The 18,597-nt window shown below is 51.7% G+C and overlaps 1 protein-coding gene across 1 annotated transcript; it reads left to right on the forward strand.

Moving 5' to 3' along the window:
- The first annotated feature begins 9,370 nt into the window (after positions 1-9,370).
- LOC132511910 (transcription factor CP2-like protein 1) lies at positions 9,371-17,682 on the forward strand. The gene is made up of 15 exons (XM_060135725.1): positions 9,371-9,453; positions 9,952-10,103; positions 10,240-10,313; positions 11,057-11,162; positions 11,271-11,377; positions 13,474-13,626; positions 13,865-13,975; positions 14,452-14,546; positions 14,763-14,817; positions 15,103-15,196; positions 15,590-15,680; positions 16,137-16,219; positions 16,671-16,816; positions 16,961-17,012; positions 17,645-17,682. The coding sequence occupies exons 1-15, from the start codon at positions 9,371-9,373 to the stop codon at positions 17,680-17,682; spliced, it is 1,440 nt and encodes a 479-aa protein (XP_059991708.1).
- The last annotated feature ends 915 nt before the right edge of the window (positions 17,683-18,597 follow it).

The following is an 18,597-nucleotide window of genomic DNA, read 5'->3' on the forward strand; positions in this document are numbered from 1 at the left end:
CCACCAGGGAAGCTCTGGGTAGGTAACTTTTAAAGCCTTGATTTCTTCATCAGCAGAATGGAGGTTGTGCCTACCTCACTCCCGGGAGAATGAATGAGACAGTGTAGTACACCACTTAGCCCAGAGAAGACAGGCACAGAAAGTTCATTTTCTTCTTTCTCTCCTTTCTTCTGGGAGATTTGTCTCTTCCGAGGTCTTTTTCTGAGGTAGAGAGAAGAACAGCTTCCTTCCCTCGCTTTCCTCGGCTGCTTGCAGCCTGCTACTCCATGAGAGAACTGACCCAGGAGACTGACTAGACGTGGGAAAGAATTCCCAGGGAAATCAGTGGGGCAAGGCAGGGAAGTCGGTGGGCCCTGGGGCCCATCTGGTCTGGGTTTTAGAAATCTGAGGTGGGGCAGCTGTGGAGGAGGCAGGGGGCTGGATCCCATGACCTCTGGATGTCCTCTCTGGCCTGTGGCCTTCCTGTTTCAGAGCGGTCTTTAATGATCTCAGTCTGAGTCACTGTCTCAGTGCCAACAATTCCCACTGCAGTGGCTCAGAGATGGGGCAGGAGCAACTGGGCTAGCTTCTCTGGGAGGAACATCTTAGATTTGGAGGGCAGAAAGGAGGGGTTGTCAGAGCAAGTGGCAAGGTGGTCCAGGAGGATGAGTGGCAGCCATAGTCTCAGAAGGGCTCTCAGACCAGACGTCATGATAGAACTACCAGGGGGCCTCTTACTAGGAGAGCTGAGTGAATGAGCATGGGCGCTGGGCTCTCGGGAGCCTGGGGACAGAGGGATGGATGGAGGGATGGACAGATGGCTTCAAATCTGCATATGGCACAATGTCCAGCACATTAAGAGCACCTGGTCCTCATCCTGGTCTGCCCTTTTTTCCTGCTCTGTGACCTTGGGCAGAGGGCTATCCGTCTCTGGAGGGTCTTTGGTTTCCTTGTCTTCTGATTGGCAGAACTGGACTAGATTAGTTTGAAATGGAGTTGGATTAAATGGGGGCAATAATTGTATATCTCTTAGTGTTCTTTTGAGGATTAAATGAGTTAACATATGTAAAGAGCTGGACAGAGTAAGTGCATGATAAATAGTTATTATTATTATTTTATTTTTTAAAAATATGAAGGATTCTTAGGACTTCCCTGGTGGTCCAGTGGGTAAGACTCTGCACTCCCAATGCAGGGGGCCCGGGTTCGATCCCTGGTTGGGGAACTAGATCCCACATGCATGCCGCAACTAGGAGCCTGCGTGCTGCAACGAAGATCCCTCGTTCTGCAACTAAGACCCGGTGCAGCCAAAATAAATATATAAATAAATAAATATTTAAAAAAATTTTTTTAAGGATTCTTAACCTTGGGCTTGTAAGTAAGTTTCAGGGAGTTCGTCAACCACTTGAAGCTGTATCAAATTTTGGAGGATAAGCATTTTCTGGGGGAGAGTCCAGAGCTATCATCTGCTCCTCAGAGAATCTTAGATCCCCAAAAGATTAAGAACCGCTGGCCTAAATGACCCAGGGCCCCTCCACTAAGGTGTTGAGATTCTCTAATGTGAGGGATTGCCTCTGCCATAAGGACTGACCTATTTTCTCCCACAAACACCTTCAGTTCAAGCCCCTCCCTGCTGTGGCCTCTGCCCCCATGGGTTACCAAGGACAGCCCAAGCTGAGCACATGAGTGGCTGGCCTCTCCCTCCAGCTTTAGAATCGGGGCTCCTAGGGTAGGGGGGTTCATCACGGTTGAGGTCAAGTCTGGGTTCTCATCTCCCAGCTGGGGAGAGGAAGAGGACCCAGCCTCAGTGGGGCTGGGGATGCCGAGAACACAGTGAAAGGTCTGGCCTTGCCCAGTCTCCCCTACGTCCCTCTGCCAGCCCACCCCAGGGCCTCAGAGGCAGATACCGCTCTAATGAGCTAAGGCCCACGGCAGGCATCGGTAATTATGATTTTACAGAAATATAGAAGACTCTTATGCAAGTGCCTGACATACTTCCTGGCTGTGGCATCTGCGACAGCTAGGTCCCCAGAGGCTGGAGAAGGGCCCCTCCACCCGCTGCTGCCAACAACCCTTGGAGCTTGGGACACTGGCATAGAGCCGCCTTCCCACTGCCTGTGGCGCTGTCCCTAACACGCCCTGGGTGAGCTGTTCCCTCTCTCTGTGCCCCAGGCTCCCTGGAGGGGAACAACACGGGCTCCAGTGTGTGCACCCCTCTCCCTACCCTGCCAAGTCGAGGCTGTCCAGGAGACTTGTTTCCATGGGAGGGGGATAATGGTTTTGGGGATGTTTCCCTTTCTCTCTGTAAGAAAACCTCTCTTTCCACAAAGATGTCCCCTTCTATTCTATTTCTTTTCCCCTTGAGGCTGGGGACATAGGGATGACAGCAGCCTGTGGTGGGGGTCACAGCCCCTGGCTGCCCCTCCCCAGGCCCTATGCCAGTTTGCCCACCCACATCTCCCATGCCTCTGATAGTGTCCTGAAGCCACCCCTTTCTTTCCCTGGTCCATTCCCCATACCCACCCACAAAGCATCTGTTACCAAGGTAACAGCAATGTCATCACTTTGGGGTGAGCAAGGAGGTGGAGCCCAGTGGATGGGATGGGGCTGTTAGGGGTTAGAATTTTAGAGATATGAGCACTGAGGGCCCCCAAACTCTTAAAGGAGGATCTTTGGCTGCAGAGGGGCCCTGGGCACAGACTGGGCTGCAGGGTGCTGCTGAGAGCTGGTGGAAAAGAGGGAGGATGAAGTCTGGAAGCAACTGGATCTGGGTGTTAGGGGTGAGGGTGACTGGCTTACTAAGTGGGAGAAGCGTGAGGGTGATGATGCCAAAGAGATGTCGAGGCAGGGAGGATGGAGCCTGCCTGTAACTCCTCCTTTGGAATTCAGCTTGTTAACTCCTCCTGGGGAGAGGTTTTCTGGCTGGGAGAGTCTAGACCCAGTGGAAACAGCAGCTGGGGATCCTGGGGCCAGCCTGGGGCCACACTGCCCCCTGCAGACTACACAGAAAACAACGTTGGATGTCTTCCAGGGAGGAGTGTGTAGGTGGGGCCTTTGAGGGTCTACATTTGAGACATCTAAACCATGTGGTCCTACTAAGTGCCTAGAGAGGCTCTGGGCACCCGGGGTGCCAGTTGCCTGCATTTGAGGCCCTCCTGTAAATCCTGACCCAGAGAGTGCCCTCCTGCCCAGAGGATCCCTCTGAGCAGACTTGGGGGTAGGAAGCAGCGGGGACAGAGATGCGCCTTCAGCTGAGTTGACAGAGGCCATCAAGAGGACTAGAAGGCAGAGGGGCCAGAGTATTCTAGGCACATGCAACAGCCCGGGCAAAGGCACCGAGGTGTGAAACAGAAAAGACTGTTCTGTAAGTTGCCGGTAAGCAAGGGAGAGAGGGAGTGGTGACAGGGAAAGGCAGAAAAAGGTGGACAAACAGCCTTGGATGCTGGGCCAGGAAGATGCGTTTTCCTGCACAAACGGGCTTCTCAAACTTGCTCATTGGAACCCAGGTGAACCATCCAGGGGTACCATGGAGGCATGCGGGGCGGGGGGCAGGTAGGCAAAGTGGTTCACTCAGAAATTGAAAGGAATTTAAAAACATGTCTCTAGGGCTTCCCTGGTGGCGCAGTGGTTGAGAGTCCACCTGCCGAGGCAGGGGACACGGGTTCATGCCCCGGTCCGGGAAGATCCCACACGCCGCGGAGCGGCTGGGCCTGTGAGCCATGGCCGCTGAGCCTGCGCGTCCGGAGGCTGTGCCCCGCAATGGGAGAGGCCACGACAGTGAGAGGCCCGCGTACTGCAAAAAATAATAATAATAAATAAAATAAATAAATAAAAACAAGTCTCTATATTAAATGTTTGTGCAAGCCTTGCGTTTGAGTCCAAGAATATCTATACTCATATCTTTGAGTCCAAGGACTGTAACCTGGTGGCCTGGGTTCAAACCCTGGCTGTGTCTTCTCTTAGCTGTGTGACCTTGAGATAGTTACTTAACCTCTCTGTTATATAAATAAACCAACAAATGATTTTAAGCACTAACTATGGTGTGCCACAGATGCCCTGGAATATGGGCATGGTTACCCAGGTGTTTCCATAGCCCAGCTTGAGAATAGCGCTGCGAGTGATTATGGTATGGTCATTCCTGTGTCTTAGGAAGATCCCTCTGGCTCCCAAGGGCAGCCACGTGGAAACAGAGCCAGAGTAGTGGGCTCAGGGTCTTCTGGCCAAAGGCTTCATTGCAGGGATGGCCTGGAAGGAGTCCTGTGTCTTGGTCTGGGTGCATGGCAGTGAGGTGACTCAGGTTCCAGCCCACCCTCACTAGCTAATAACCTTGGACAAATTGCATAGACTGTAACTGGGGACCTTCTTACTTCAAGGGGTGGTTGTAACGTGCAGTGGGACCTGGAGGGTCGCATACCCCCGAAAAGCTGCTTCCCTTGCCTGCAATGCCGTTTTTTTTTTTTTTTGCCACGCGGCTTGTGGGATCTTATTTCCCCGACCAGGGATTGAACCCGGGACCTCGGCAGTAAAAGTGCAGAGTCCTAACCACTGGACAGCCAGGGAATTCCCTCCTGCAGCCTCCACTGCTGCTCATCCCAAGGGAATTGTCAAGCCATAGCCATCCTTGAGGAGACAAAAATCCCGTTTCCTGCTCCTCCTGCCGTTATTAATACCCCCCCGCCCCCATCTATCAAAACCACTGCAGACCAGCCACTGTCATTCATATTTACTCATCCTCAGGGCTCACAGCCCAGGACTGGAACAGAAAGTATTTTTCTCCATTTTGCAGTTGAAGAGGCCGAAGCTCAGAAAGGCCAGGGGTCCCTGCCATCCAGGTTCCGGGGTCTGATACTTCTTTGGGAGCCGTTAAATAAATGAATGCATGAACGATGAACACTGCCCCCCCATCAGCCCCTCTTTCTTTGGGGGAGGGGTGGTAGACCTCATTCTCCAGCTCCCCAGGTTGGACTGTTGCCTGGTTAATTTCAGAATTCCACACACATTTGTCCAGCAGAGTGGTCATAGTACAGTCATTAGGAGCAATGTAACCCGGTGGCCTTGGTTCAAACCCTGGCTGTGTCTTCTCTTAGCTGTGTGACCTTGAGATAGTTACTTAACCTCTCGGAGCCTCAGTTTCACCATCTGTATAATGAGGGGGGCGGTGATAATAGAATAATAGAAAAAAATAGCATCTGTCTTAGAAGATAGACTGAAAAGCACTCTGGAGTCATACTGAGCACTGAAGAACTGTTTGCTAAATAAGAAGACCCTCTACATTTATAAGTGTTATATAAATAAACCTACACTTTTAAGTGTTAAATAAATAAACCTGTATGATATACTAGGTACTGGAGATATGTAGAGAAAAAGACACCTACATTTACTGAGGGCTCATTATCTCATTCATTATTATCCAGCCCTGTGGGGCAGAGGTTCTCACCATCCCCCCCTTTTTTTTTTTTTTTGCAGTACGGGCCTCTCACTGTTGTGGCCTCTCCTGTTGCGGGGCACAGCCTCCTGACGCGCAGGCTCAGCGGCCATGGCTCACGGGTCCAGCCGCTCCACGGCACGTGGGATCCTCCCGGACCAAGGCACAAACCCGCGTCCCCTGCATCGGCAGGCGGACTCTCAACCACTGCGCCACCGGGGAAGCCCACCATCCCCTTTTTATAGTTGCAGCACGAAGCTCAGAAAGGCTAAGTTACTTGCCTAAATCCACCTAGTTGCGCTTGCACTCAGGGTCTATCGAGAGGTATGTTTACCTCTTAGTCCCTACCTTCAAGGGGCTTCCACTCTGATGGGAAAACAAACATTAGACAAAGTACATTAAGAATAAACTGCACATCAGACGACTGCTGTGAAGGAATTTGGTGAAGGGCAGAGGAGGGACATGGGGAACATAAATGCCAGCTGGCTGGGTTGCAGGAAGGGTTTTAAGAAGGGGGCAGTAAGTTTGAAGCGTGAACAGAGTACCTTTCCAAGGTGAGACTGACTGGTGGTGAGAGGGACTCTTAGGAATAAAAGATTGGAGACTTAGAGCCAGGCCTGTGCATCCTCGAACTCTAGGGGTGCGCTGTTTAGTGTGGTGCCCTGTGGAGCTGCACACCCAGGGGCCTGGGAGACAGTTTGCTGGAAAAAAGGACCACCCTCCTAGGGTGGGGGCATTCGTGTACACAGACACACAGAGCACACAGGGATTGCCATATGGTATTGCCAGCTTCCTGTGTGTGTGCATGTGTGTCTGAAAAATTGTGCTCTCATCCATTCCTTTTAGGGAAGGGGAGGGTGGGACGAATTGGGAGATTAGGATTGGCCTGTATACACTACCATGTGTAAAATAGATAGCTAGTGGGAACCTGCTATATAGCACAGAGAGCCCAGCTCGGTGCTCTGTGATGACCTAGATGGGTGGGAAGGGCCGGGGGTGGGGTGGGAGGGAGATCCAAGAGGTAGGGGATATATGTATACATATAGTAGCTGATTCACTTCATTGTACAGCAGAAACTAACACAACATTGTAAAGCAATTATACTCCAATTTAAAAAAGATAAAAAAATAAAAATCATTTCCCTGGAACTCAGTGCCCAGACCTTTTGACCACGAATGTAGGGGTAACAGCGGTGCCTGAGCCCTGGATAGGTTAGGATTCCACCCACCCAGGTACCCTGCCCCAGGTCCCACACACCAGGGAGGGAGGGAGGGAGGGAGAGAGAGCCTGGTACATAGTAGGCACTCAATAACATTTTGTTGAATGAATGAATGAATGAGGAACACTCCCCTCAGCCTCTGTTTCTCTGTGGGAGTGGTAGGCTTCACTCTCCAACTCTCCGGGTTGGAATGTTGCCTGGGATAGAAGACAAAACAAAACGATACATTTTGGTTAGAGGAGAAAGACACTGACTTATTTCTCAGCAATTTTGACAGATAAAAACTTACTTCCTTGGCTCAGGGAACCCCGAGGGTATTATTAGGATCGTGTTATGCCGTGGCCTAGAAAATGATAGAGCATTTGGGGTATGAAATTCATCTGTGTTGGGGGAAGTTTCTGGGACAGTCATGTCTGTACCTCCAGAACTAGCGAGGGACACCGCCAAGGAGGCTGGGGCCCTCAGTGGTGTCCTCGCTACCCCAAGGGAAGCTCCTGAGGGTTAAACACTGGGATAAGGTGCAACTCCACAGAACTTCCTTGGATCCTCACGGCCACACTGAGTGGGAGGGAGGCCTTGATCCTATTTTACCGATGAGGAAAGTAGGTTCAGAAATGTGTCCCTGCCTCGTGGGGGCCTCAGACCACCCAGAGGCTGAGACTCCTCTGAGAGTGGGGAGCCTGGACCAGAAATTTCCTGAGGCCTCTCTGGGCCTTGGATGGGCTGTTTATACCCTGTGCTGTGCTGGCCCGGGAGGTACAGCGAATGGGTCTGGCGGGGGCTCTCAGTGACCAGGTTCTGTCTGCCTCAAGCCTGGCTTCTTTCCTTGGAGAGACAGAGCCAAGGAAAACCAGCAACAGGCCCAAGGACACCTCTTTGGGGACAGAAGCCCAGAGACCCTGAGATGGGCGGAAGGAGGGAGTAGCAGCAGGAGTAAGGGAGAGGTGGGCCTTCCCTGGTGGTCCAGTGGCTAAGATTCCGCGATCCCAGTGTAGCAGGCCCGGGTTCGGTCCCTGGTCAGGGAACTAGATCCCACGTGCCGCAAGTAAGAGTTCGCATGCCGCAGCTAAAGATCCCTCCTGCCAGCAAAGATGATCCCGCACGCCACAGCTAAGACCCGGTGCAGCCAAATAAATAAGTAAATATTTTTTTAAAATATGAGTAGGAGAGAGGGGGTGCTCAGAGGGGGAGGTAGAGGACAGGCTGGGGGGCGGTGCACGGGGTGGGACTGGCTTATGGAGCAGGAGTCCCCTCCACTGGTGTCCTCGAAGGGGGCCCGCGCCAGCCTCCACCTTTCCCACCTCCATCCCCCATAGCAAGCATAACAAGCCCCGCCCCCCCACCTACCCCCATCCCCTCTGCCCCACTGCCACCCTTACACCCTGCTCCCCCGAGGCCAGGGCCAAGCCCTCCCTCTGGACCCCTCCTACTCCCCTTCGCCTGGCCTTCTTGGGATCTTGCTCTGTCCAACCTTGCAGGGTCCCATGGGGGGCCTCCTGACCTTGGATCCAGCTTTGGGCAATGGGTGAGTCTTGAAGTCTTGGGGGTCTTACTGCAGATCTTGGGGACTCAGGTTTCTTTGGCCCCCATTGTCAGGAATGTTCCCATCCCCTTTTCCTCCTTTTGTCCGGCTTCATGAGAGAAGACCAAGGGCCAAGGTACCTGGAGGTACCCTGCCTGCCCATTGTGTGTGTGGGCATACTCTTTGGTTTTCCCTCTCCCTGCAAGGGAGGCCCCCCAGAATCACAAAGCCTAGATAGTTAGGGTCACATGAGGTCAAGCCGCATCTTTAGAGCCCCATCTGTGCTCTCTGCAAGGCCCTTATCTATTTACACCCAACACAGTAGTGGGGGGTGGGGGCAGGGGGGCCCCTGAGCTGACTGTGTACAGTGACAACAGGGGCTGAGCCTGGGGAAGGGGGTCGTCCCCCAGGCAAACTGTATTTGTCCATAAACACAGTGCACCCCGAGCCCCAGGGCAGAGGAGGGGCAGAGAAACCAGCCCAGCTGGAGCGCCTCTCCTTCTACCTCCCTGGGAGGGGGGGCTCTCCCGGGCCCGGGCCCACCCCCTCCTCCTCACAGGCACGCTCTCTCTCCCAGCACCACCCCCCGAGTTGTTTCCACAGCAAGCTGGACTATGTTCTGTAAACTCCAGTCCCCTAGCCAGGTAGCCCCCAGCGACAGGACAGGTGTCAGGCCATCACTGCACCTGTGTGTATGGGGGCGGGGTAGAGACAAGGAAGGAGGCCAGGGGGAGCAAAGGCCCTTTGTTGGTCCATCGCTCTTCCCGTCCCCTGGAGCGGTCAGGCTCCACCCTCCCCCCATGGGGTCCTGTGAGGGGTCTGGGCCCATAGGTCTCCAGGACTCTCTACGTGGCTTATGGATCTGGGGCCAATCTTTTAGCCTGAGGGTGCCCCTCGTTGTTCTGGGCCTCTGGGGGCATGGTGGGGCAGTGGATGTCCGTCCCGGTGACTTGTTTTGCTGCACCACCACTTCCCCTTTGAGTTAATGATTGGTGGGGAGCCCTAGGGATGCCATTTCTTGATTCCCCTCAGCTTGGGCTGCCTAATAGGTCCTGAGTTTCCTAGAGCCCCGGTTGCTCAGCCAATAAGAGGCTGAGGCCTTGCCCCACCCTTTTGGGGCTATGCTCTTGTATATAAAGCCCGAGGCCCCGGGTGGATGGCCCAGTGGGTCCAGCCCAACCCGGTGCTGAGCCTTCTGTGACACAGCTGGTCCTGCTCTTTTTCCAAGATGCTGTTTTGGCACAGCCAGCCGGAGCACCTGTGGCCCAGCCCCGGGGAACTGTACCCCGGGCCACCAAGCAGCTTGCTCAGGTAAGGGCCACATCCCCTTCCCACAGTCCCTGCGGAAGGCCCTGCTCTGAGTTGAGATGGACACGTCAGGGCCCCCTGTTTCAAGCGAAAGCTTATGGGCCTCCTGATCTTGAGTTCCTCTGGGGGTGGGGAAGTTGTCAAATGTACCTGGACTTCAGTGGGTCCCAGGACGTCTCAAAACATCCTGACCACCCACCCACTCAGGACACTTGCGGTGGGCATTCACTGGGTGTCAGGCAAGCCCTGAGGGTGCAAACGAGTAATTAATAGCAGATGTTTGCAAAGGCTTGGTAGTATCTGGGATCTGTACCTTAAGGGAGGTCTGCTGGAGGCCAGAGGAGCTGAACAGGGGCCCCTTAGGCCCTGGCTGCTGCAGGGGTGCCTGCTACAGCACACTGTGGGCTCCCTGAAGGGAGAACCTGGCAGAAAGAGTCAAAGCCTCTTAGAGGATGGGGTGGACAGGGCAGAAAGCCAGCAGTGCCCTCCTCTCCCTGGCAGGGAGGCCTTGCCCTTGCCCTACCTGAAGCAGGAAGAGCCGCCCAACATCCCCCGTGCGGAACCGCCCTGCCCCGCCTTCCAGTACGTGCTCTGCGCAGCTACCTCACCGGCTGTGAAGCAGCAGGAGGAGACCCTCACCTACCTGAACCAGGGTGAGCTGGGCCTGGGGAAGGAGAGGGGCTAGCGAGGCAGCAAGCTCTGGAGGCTGGGCCCAGGGCAGGCTGGGGGTGGCAGGCAGCATCTCTGCCCCTCAGAGTGGGTCTCACACATCCCCTTAATCTCTCCCAGGCCAGTCCTATGAGGTGAGGATGCTCTGCAACCCCAAACTGGGCGATGCCACCCAGGGGCCCCGGCTGCTGAAGGTAGGTGCATCCCTTCCAGAATTGGCAAAAGCTGGCTATGACTATCCCTCTGGGCAGGAAGCCAGTGTCATCACTATGATGTCATTGTCAAGTAGAACCCTCTCAAGTCCACCTTTCAATCTGACCTTCACAATAGCTCAGTGGTGGGCAGGAATTGTTGAGGAAACAGGCACAGCGAGGTTAAGTATTTTCTCAAGGACACAGAGCCAGTAAGTAGCAGAACCAGGACTTAGAAATACATTTACATAGCATTACTCACACACATGATTCCTTCTTTCTCAAAAAAAAAAAAAAGTATTTAGCTCCCATTCTTTGCCAGAAACTGTTCGATGAGCTAGAGATTCAGGGGTAAAGAGACAGATGCAGTTTCCTTCCTCAGGGGGCTTGCATTCTGCTGAGTGAGACAAACATGTAATTACACAAATTATTAATATATGCAATTACAAATTGATTTACAAACCGCAAACTGATAAGTGCAGCGAAGAAAAGAAATGGGTAGAGTGACTACGAGTGGGAAGGGATTAACTCCTCCATTTTACAGATGAGGAAACTGAGGCTCTAGGTTACTTCCTCAGTTTCACAGCTTGTGAGTGGCAGGTGGCATCTGGACACGGATCTAGTGATTCTAAGTCCTTCTGCCCCTGGAGGGTGGGAAGCAAGGTGGGGGAGAGGCTGGAAAGGTTGGCCTGCCCCAGGTGTGGGAACTGGTTCCCAAATGCCCAGGCGCCCTCCTGTGCCCGCAGAGTGTGGTGCGTGTGGTTTTCCACGACCGGCGCCTGCAGTACACGGAGCAGCAGCAGCTGGATGGGTGGAGGTGGAGCCGGCCTGGGGACCGCATCCTGGACATAGGTGAATGGGGAGGGACCAGGGACCCTTTAGGGCTGCTTTCTGTCTTAGAGGCCCTTGTGGATGGGGAGGGCTGAGCCCGACTCCCTGCCTGCAACCCTGTGCCTGCAGATGTGCCACTGTCCGTGGGGGTGATAGAACCCCAAGTGCTACCCTCACAACTCAACACGGTGGAGTTTTATTGGGACCCGGCCAAGAGGACCTCCCTCTTTCTGCAGGTGAGTCTGAAGCTGAGACAGGGAGGAGGCTGGAGCTCAGATGTGGGTGGCAGCAGCCTAAGTGGGAAAGGAAGGTGATTTTGGGTGGTGGTGGGGGGCGTGATAAGAATGAACCACTTCTAGAAACACCCTGAGGAAAAAAAGATGGATAAATGTTGATCGAATCTCACCAAAGGCAAGGACTTGTTAAACATTAAGGCAATGGAAGAAATTAAAAAACATAGGACAGAATTTAGCTTCATAAAAAGTAACGGTCTGCAATACACAGGCAAAATTAAAAGGAGACATCAAATGGGAAAAATAGTTGCCACATATGACATATAATGTGTTATATAAAATGCTAATAATGCTAATAAAATTATATATGTGTGTGTGTGTGTGTATATATATATATATATATATATAACTGGCAAAGACTTTTTAAAAACTGTTATTGGTAAGGTTTGGAGAAACAGACACCCTCATATCCTGAGAATGCAAATTGGTGCACCCATTCTGTAGGCATGTGGCACGTGGGCAAATTTTATTAAATTTAATGTTCATACTCATTTACCCAGTAGTTCCGCTATCGCAGTGTTCAATAAGTACACAGAAATATATTTACCAGCTATTCATGCCAGTGTCGCTTTATATATTAAAAGATTTTAAATAATCAGATGTCCATCAGAAGAGGATTGACTTTGATATAAGTATTTAGTACAGGTTTATAATGGACATTGTGTAGCCATTAAAATGATGTCTCTGAGAAATATTTCATGACAAGAGAAACTGCTTTCCCATAAGTAAAGGCGGAATATAGACTTGTATTTAAAGTTTGATTTCTATTTTGTAAAAATAAAAGTGTGTGTGTATACAAAAGTTGTGGGGTTTTTTTCCTTGCCCAGAGAAAAGATAGGAAGAGACAATACTTGAATGTTAACAGTATTATCTCTGAGAGGTGGGGTGATGGGAAATGCTTGTATTCTTCTTTATACTTTTTCAGTGTTCTCCATATTTTCTATGCTGGAAGATTTCCTTTCATAATCGAAAAATATTGTCAAAACTCACCTGTAAGTCCCTTTTCTGAGTGTCCACTATAGTCTAAGCATCTGGATTTGGAGTCAGGTGGATGTGGCACAATTTCAGTTCCACCACTTCCTGGCATGGACCTTGCCCAGGTCACATGATCTCTGTGAGCCTCAGCTTCCCTACCTTTACCTGTTCTTCACAAGATTTGGGGAGGGCTACAGTGGGTGTGCAGGTCGGGAAGGCTTCCTGGAGTAGACTGCTAGATTTAGCAAATAAAATACAGGACACTCAGTTAAATTTGAATTTTAGCTAAAGAATTTTTTTTTTTTTTAGTATCAGTATGTCCCATGCAATACTTGGGAATACTGATGCTAAAAAATTATTTGTTTCTTATCAGAAATTCAGATTTAACTGGGCATCCTGTATCTTAACTGGCAACCCTACTCTGGAATGGGATGTATTGGCTCAGATGTGAGCAGAGAGAGCTTTCCCGGTAGAGAAAAAGCTATGCAGGTGTATTGAAGTGATGATTAGGCTGGATCGGTAGGTCAGCGGGTTCATTGATGGGGGAGAGAGAGCAGCCGGACAGAAAAGCTTGACTTGACTCTTTAAGATGCTTGAATGCCAGCCAGGGCCAGGGACTTTGCTTCTCATCTCATAACCCTGGGGAGCTGCTGAGGGATTTTGAACAAGGGAAAGAACCTAATAAAGTTATATTTTAAGAAGAAAGTAGATCTTAAATGATCTCACCACCAAAAAAAGGGTAATTATGTGATGGGGTGTTTCTGTGATGGAGGTGTTAGCAGCTAATGCTATGGTGGGTGGTAATCATTTTCCAATATATAAACGTACCATATCAACACACTGCAAACTTTAAACATACACAATGTTATATGTCAAGTATATCTCAGTAAAGCTGGAAAAAATTGTTCCCCTTAAAAAAAAAGTTATGCTTCAAGAATAGACACTGGTTGGGGGTGGGAAGTTGCTGTGATTAATGGCTGACAGGTGACAGACAGGTAACAGCTTTCAGGTGAGATCCCTTGAATGTGGGTGGGACCTGGAGTCACCCTTTTTTTCCACCTCAGGTTCACTGCATCAGCACTGAGTTCACTCCTAGGAAAAAAGGTGGAGAGAAAGGTGTTCCCTTCCGCCTTCAGATCGACACTTTCAAGCCCTGTGACAAGGAGCTTTCGCCGGAGCACCTGCATTCAGCTGGCTGCCTCATCAAGGTGTTTAAGGTACATGCAGCACGGGGGCCCTGTCCCCTCCCTCTCAGGGCTGTCACCCTGCCTTGCTGGCTGTGTGGATCTGGCTCTGCTTTGCAGCGGACCCTCAGCCTGCGGTTCCCCTCTCTGGGACTGTTTCATTCTCCGTGCACAGAGGGATGGGGCTTGGTCTCTTTCTCAGAGCCCCTCCTGTAATGAGAAGTGGGCAGGTGAAGAAGGCCTCTGAGGTTTTCTTGTCACCCTCCTGCAGCCCAAAGGAGCTGACCGGAAACTGAAAACTGACCGGGAGAAGATTGAGAAACAGCCCGTGCATGAGAGAGACAAGTATCAGACAGCCTGTGAGAGCACAGTCTTCATGGAGGTGTGTGTACTGGGTGCGGAGGCGGGAGGGGAGGTCTGGAGAAAAGATCCTCGTTGTATACGCTGGGAAACTGAGGCCTCAGGGGCTGCGACTGCTCCAGGATCATCACAGCCTCCCAGTGATTCCACCTGTTTCCTGCGAGGACAAACTGCACTGCCTGTTGTTCAAGACTCCCAGGAGATGACGCCTTGCCGGCTGCCTCTCCTTGCCCTGCCATGGCCGCCCCTCACTTCTGCTCCCTCTGCCTGGAGCACCTCCTTTCCTGCTGTAGCTCCTCCAGGAAGCCTTCCCCAAATCCCCCAAACAGAGCTGCAGGCTAGTTTACTCTCTTCTTTGGGTGGAAACTTGATCTACTTGTCAGGGACTCCTGGGGCAGGGGCCAAGTTTGGCCCAAGGCAGGCCAACAGCCACCACTGCCCACCGCCCCCACACACACCCGAATGTCCAGGCTAACCTCACTGCTTGTCTACCTGCAGTGTTCACCGTGGCCAGAGCCCAGTTCGGGACCCCACCCGCCTCTGAGCCCTCTTGCTCTGACCTCCCCCAACTCCTGCAAGCTCCCCCCGGAGAGGTGAGGCAGGACGAGCACCTTCTGTCAGCCCTTGGGGGTGAGAATGAAGAGAAGAGCCCCTCAGCCTAGGCAGCGGGGGAGGGGCCGGCCTGAGGGTGCAGCTGAGGCAGCTTCTGGGGAACACGTGGGTGACACCGGGACAGGCCTGGGGAAGGATGAGGGGGGCAGGAGACTGGCTGCACTGTTTCCCTGAGCCTGACTCCCTGCTCCCCACAGGCTCTGCTCCTCACCACCATTCGCCTTGGACACCTTGGGGGGCAGCCCAGCCCAGGTGAGTCTTTCCTTTCCACACTCCCACACCCCCTATTGCAAAGCCTTCTCAGCAGTGTCACCTCACTCTCCAGAATAGGGTGGCCCTGCCCCCTGGTGGGGAGATGTGGTATGGCCACAGATAGTCAAATGGTTCGCGGATGGCGCGCTGGGCACTTGCCTCCGCCAGGATGAGCCTCCCGTCTCAGACTTGGGACCTCCAAGGGCAGGGGCCATGTTTCCCCTCCACCTTGTTCTCAGTCCGTGGGTCCACGGTGTTATCTGGACCGCTCTCTTTATACCTCAGGATCTGAACCCTGGAGCCTCCATCCTAGAGACACAGCAGTGGTTGCATCGGCACCGGTTCTCCAACTACTGTCGGTCGCTGGCCAATTTCACTGGTGAGGCTGGGGTCTGGTAGGGACCTGACCTGTAGGGGACTGAGGGCAGACAGTCGGGCAGGAAGCCTGTCTCTGTCCTGGCTTGCTGTGTGACCTTCAACTAACTTCTATGTAGAACTAAGAGTTGGCAAGCACACTATGCTGGCTAGGCTCTCTTCTCGTGTATTATCCCATACAATTTATACACTACCCCTGAGGACAGGGCTCAGAGAGGTTAAATAACTTACCCAAGGACACACAGCTAGCAAGTGGCACAGGTGGGATTTGAATCCAAGTCTGGTTCCCATGTCTGGGCATACCAGGGCTATTTGTAGACTAATGTTGGATTGTATCCCTTGCCACCCTTGATCCCAGTGCTCTCTTCCCCTAATCTAGCCCTGTCTGACTCTGCAGGCACTGATCTGCTGAAGCTTACCCGCCAGGACCTTATCCAGATCTGTGGAGCTGCCGACGGGATCCGCCTTTTCAATACTCTAAGAGCCAGGTGCTGGGCACTGCCAACCAGGGTCCCCTTCCCACTGTAGTGGCACTTACCAACTCAGCTGACACTCACGTTTCATAGACTGTTCAAGCCAAAGGCTCCTGAAAGACCACTTAGCCCCACTTCTCTCTTTTTACAAAGGAAGAAACTCAGGACCAAAGGACAGCGACCTGCCTGAGGTCACAGAGCAAGCAAGGCTAGCAGAATTGGGCTTAAAAGTTAGGCTCCTGTGACTTCTTTCTGTGGCCAGCCCACCTGCATCACTCAGTTTCTGGGGACAGAGATGGATTCTTCTCATCTTCTCTCCCCTAGGGTCCAGCATTCACTAAATACCTAAGAAAAGTTTGGTGACCCCCTATCCCTAGAGACCTGGGAGGACACAGGGTTTCTCCCAGGGATGGGGGCTAAAACTGGGACCTGTTAGTTCAGGTATGAATGTAGACTATTTTCCTGGCCCAGGCCCATCCGTCACCGGCTGACCTTGTATGTCGCTCAGGAGGCCTCTAGGCAAGAGAACGAGGTTCCTAAGAACCCTGATTCAGGTGAGGTTCTGGCCTCTTCAGAAGACAAGAAACTCAGGTGTGGTTGCATGAAACCTCTTCTGGGCTGGGGAAGGGGTGATGCTCCACCATTCCTGGGACCCAGGATGCCCTTGGCATCCTCATCTTCCATGACTAGATTAGTCTTCTTTCAGGATGACTCCCTGGGTTTATTCCTCCATGCTCTATACTCTGACTCCATCTGATTCTGTCATTCTATCATATGGTGTCCCATCTCTTCTTTAAACTGGGGGTTCCTCTCAGCCTAGGCCTCCCCAAAGGTGAGGAATAGGAGGTGAAAGTGAAGAGGATTTGTAAGGTTTATTCCTTCTTCCCTGACCCGGGCCCTCCCAATGAGCCTGTCGCCTTGTCTTCTCCTTTCTCCTGATATCTGGGGCTCCCTCTGGGCCGCAGCCCCCACTGACTCCTGCCCCTGTGCTGCCCACACCCCCAGGCTTTTATCAAGAGATCTCTCTGGATGAACTCAGTGCTGTAGAGCTCATGGGGAAACTGGCTGAACTGCTGGCCCTCCCAGCCAATCAGATCCATCGGCTCTTCCACCAGGGCCCTGGGGGCATCCTCATTCTCCTCAGTGACCAGGTAAATCGGGAGCGGTTCCCTGCAAGGTTCCACAAAGGCCTGGATCATTCTTCCAACACCAGGCCCAGTCTCCCTCTCCCTGTCCTAGCTTATTCCGTTTGGTTCTAAGAACAGAATCGTCTTAGTGACCCCTCTCCCTTGCAGGTGGTTCAGAATCTTGAGGATGAGTCGTACTTTGTGGCTGTGGTGAAGAAAGGTAGGGCTTTGAGAGGGAGAGGCGTGTGTCTCACAGGCCCTAGAAAGGGTAAGACTGTTTATAATACTGCCTCCTAAATGAGATTAAAAGGTTCCTTGAAGGTGTGTTGCGGGTGCTGTGTCCCAATCAAGGGGTAAACATCTGCTCAACACCAGCTTTGTGTCAAAGGGACAGGGTCATACAGCTACGAGACAGCCATTTATTGCTCAGGAAGAAGGAACTGAATAAACGCATTCTCATGAGGGAGACATGCCCTAGTTTCAGGGAGCTTATCAGAAGGGAAGGAAAGGCCCCTACCCCTCTTCCCGCACCCCCCCCCCACAGTCATACAAGTCAGAAGGGCAGGTGCTTGCTGGACACCACCTGGAGCAGAGCACTTCCGATCAGCATTTCCGATCAGCTGGCTTGTGGTCCTGGTATTCAGATGCCTGCCCTCTATCCCTCCTCTGTGCTCCGGTACCCAGGGAGGCTTCCTAAAGAGCTGGATCCAGGGTGGGGCTGGAAGAACACCTGGGTGTGGCAGAGGCCCTGCAGGCCGCTTAGAGGTTTAGAAGCAGCACAGTAGCTAGTGGTGGTTGGGGCCCGTCTCACCCCGGTGGTGCCCTTTCTTTTTTTTTTTTTACTGCTTTCAGTGCAGAATCCAGATGGCTACTACCTGGTTCTGACCTAGGCCCAGGGGTGCCCTGCTGCAAGAGGAGGAGACTGGTGCCAGCCTGGTTCTCTGGGGTCCTGTGCTCACCAGAAGCCTTGTTAACATCCTCAGCTGCTTCACCAGGCTTCAGGTGAAGAGCCAAATCGTCATGTGTCCTCCTACCCCTGGGGAGGAGCCAAGCAGCCCCCAGGCTCACGTTTCTTTCTGCTCAACAGCAAGTTGTTGGAATCCCTGAGACACAGCCTTCCCTGCTGAGCTGAGCTGGCCAAGCCTGTGAGGCAAAAAAACCCTGGCAATATGGATAAGGAGCTTTTGCCCCAAGCAGTGCTGCTGAACAGAGTGCATTAATTCATGTTTATTTAAAATTTTATTCATCCCCTTTAAAAGTAAAGATACATATATATATATATATATATATATATATTCAATGTGTTGTCCAATTCTCTTGGTGTTATGGTCCTCTCGGGGATATGGCCCCTGCTTAAAGAGACCAGGGCAAGGGACGGAGTCTGGGACAGAAATATAAATAAATCCGACTGGACTCTTTTCCCAATTAGTTTGGGCAAAAACTAACCACTAAAGCCTCCAAAAGATTATTCAACTATTAAATCACTTATTTAAAACTTCAGTTCTAGAGACTTGGGAATTACTATAGCTCTCTTCTTGAACAATGAGGCTATAGGGCTTTATTATTTTTTATTTAAGAAATGTAGTTGAATTAAAATTAATCTTTTAATTTTTAGGTCTTAACAAATCTTTCCATACATTAAGGTAAATATAATTTCCTATGAATGTTTTTCAAAGTTCAAACTTTAATTTTGTGTTTCACTTTTAGGCCTATAATCTACCTGAAAGTGATTTTCTCTGTGTATTTTTTTTCTGTGTAGAAAACCAATTTTATATTAAAGTACTTTAAAAAAAGGTAAGTGATTT

The sequence above is a fragment of the Lagenorhynchus albirostris genome, chromosome 20 (assembly GCF_949774975.1).
Source record: "Lagenorhynchus albirostris chromosome 20, mLagAlb1.1, whole genome shotgun sequence".
Classification (NCBI taxonomy): Eukaryota; Metazoa; Chordata; class Mammalia; order Artiodactyla; family Delphinidae; genus Lagenorhynchus; species Lagenorhynchus albirostris.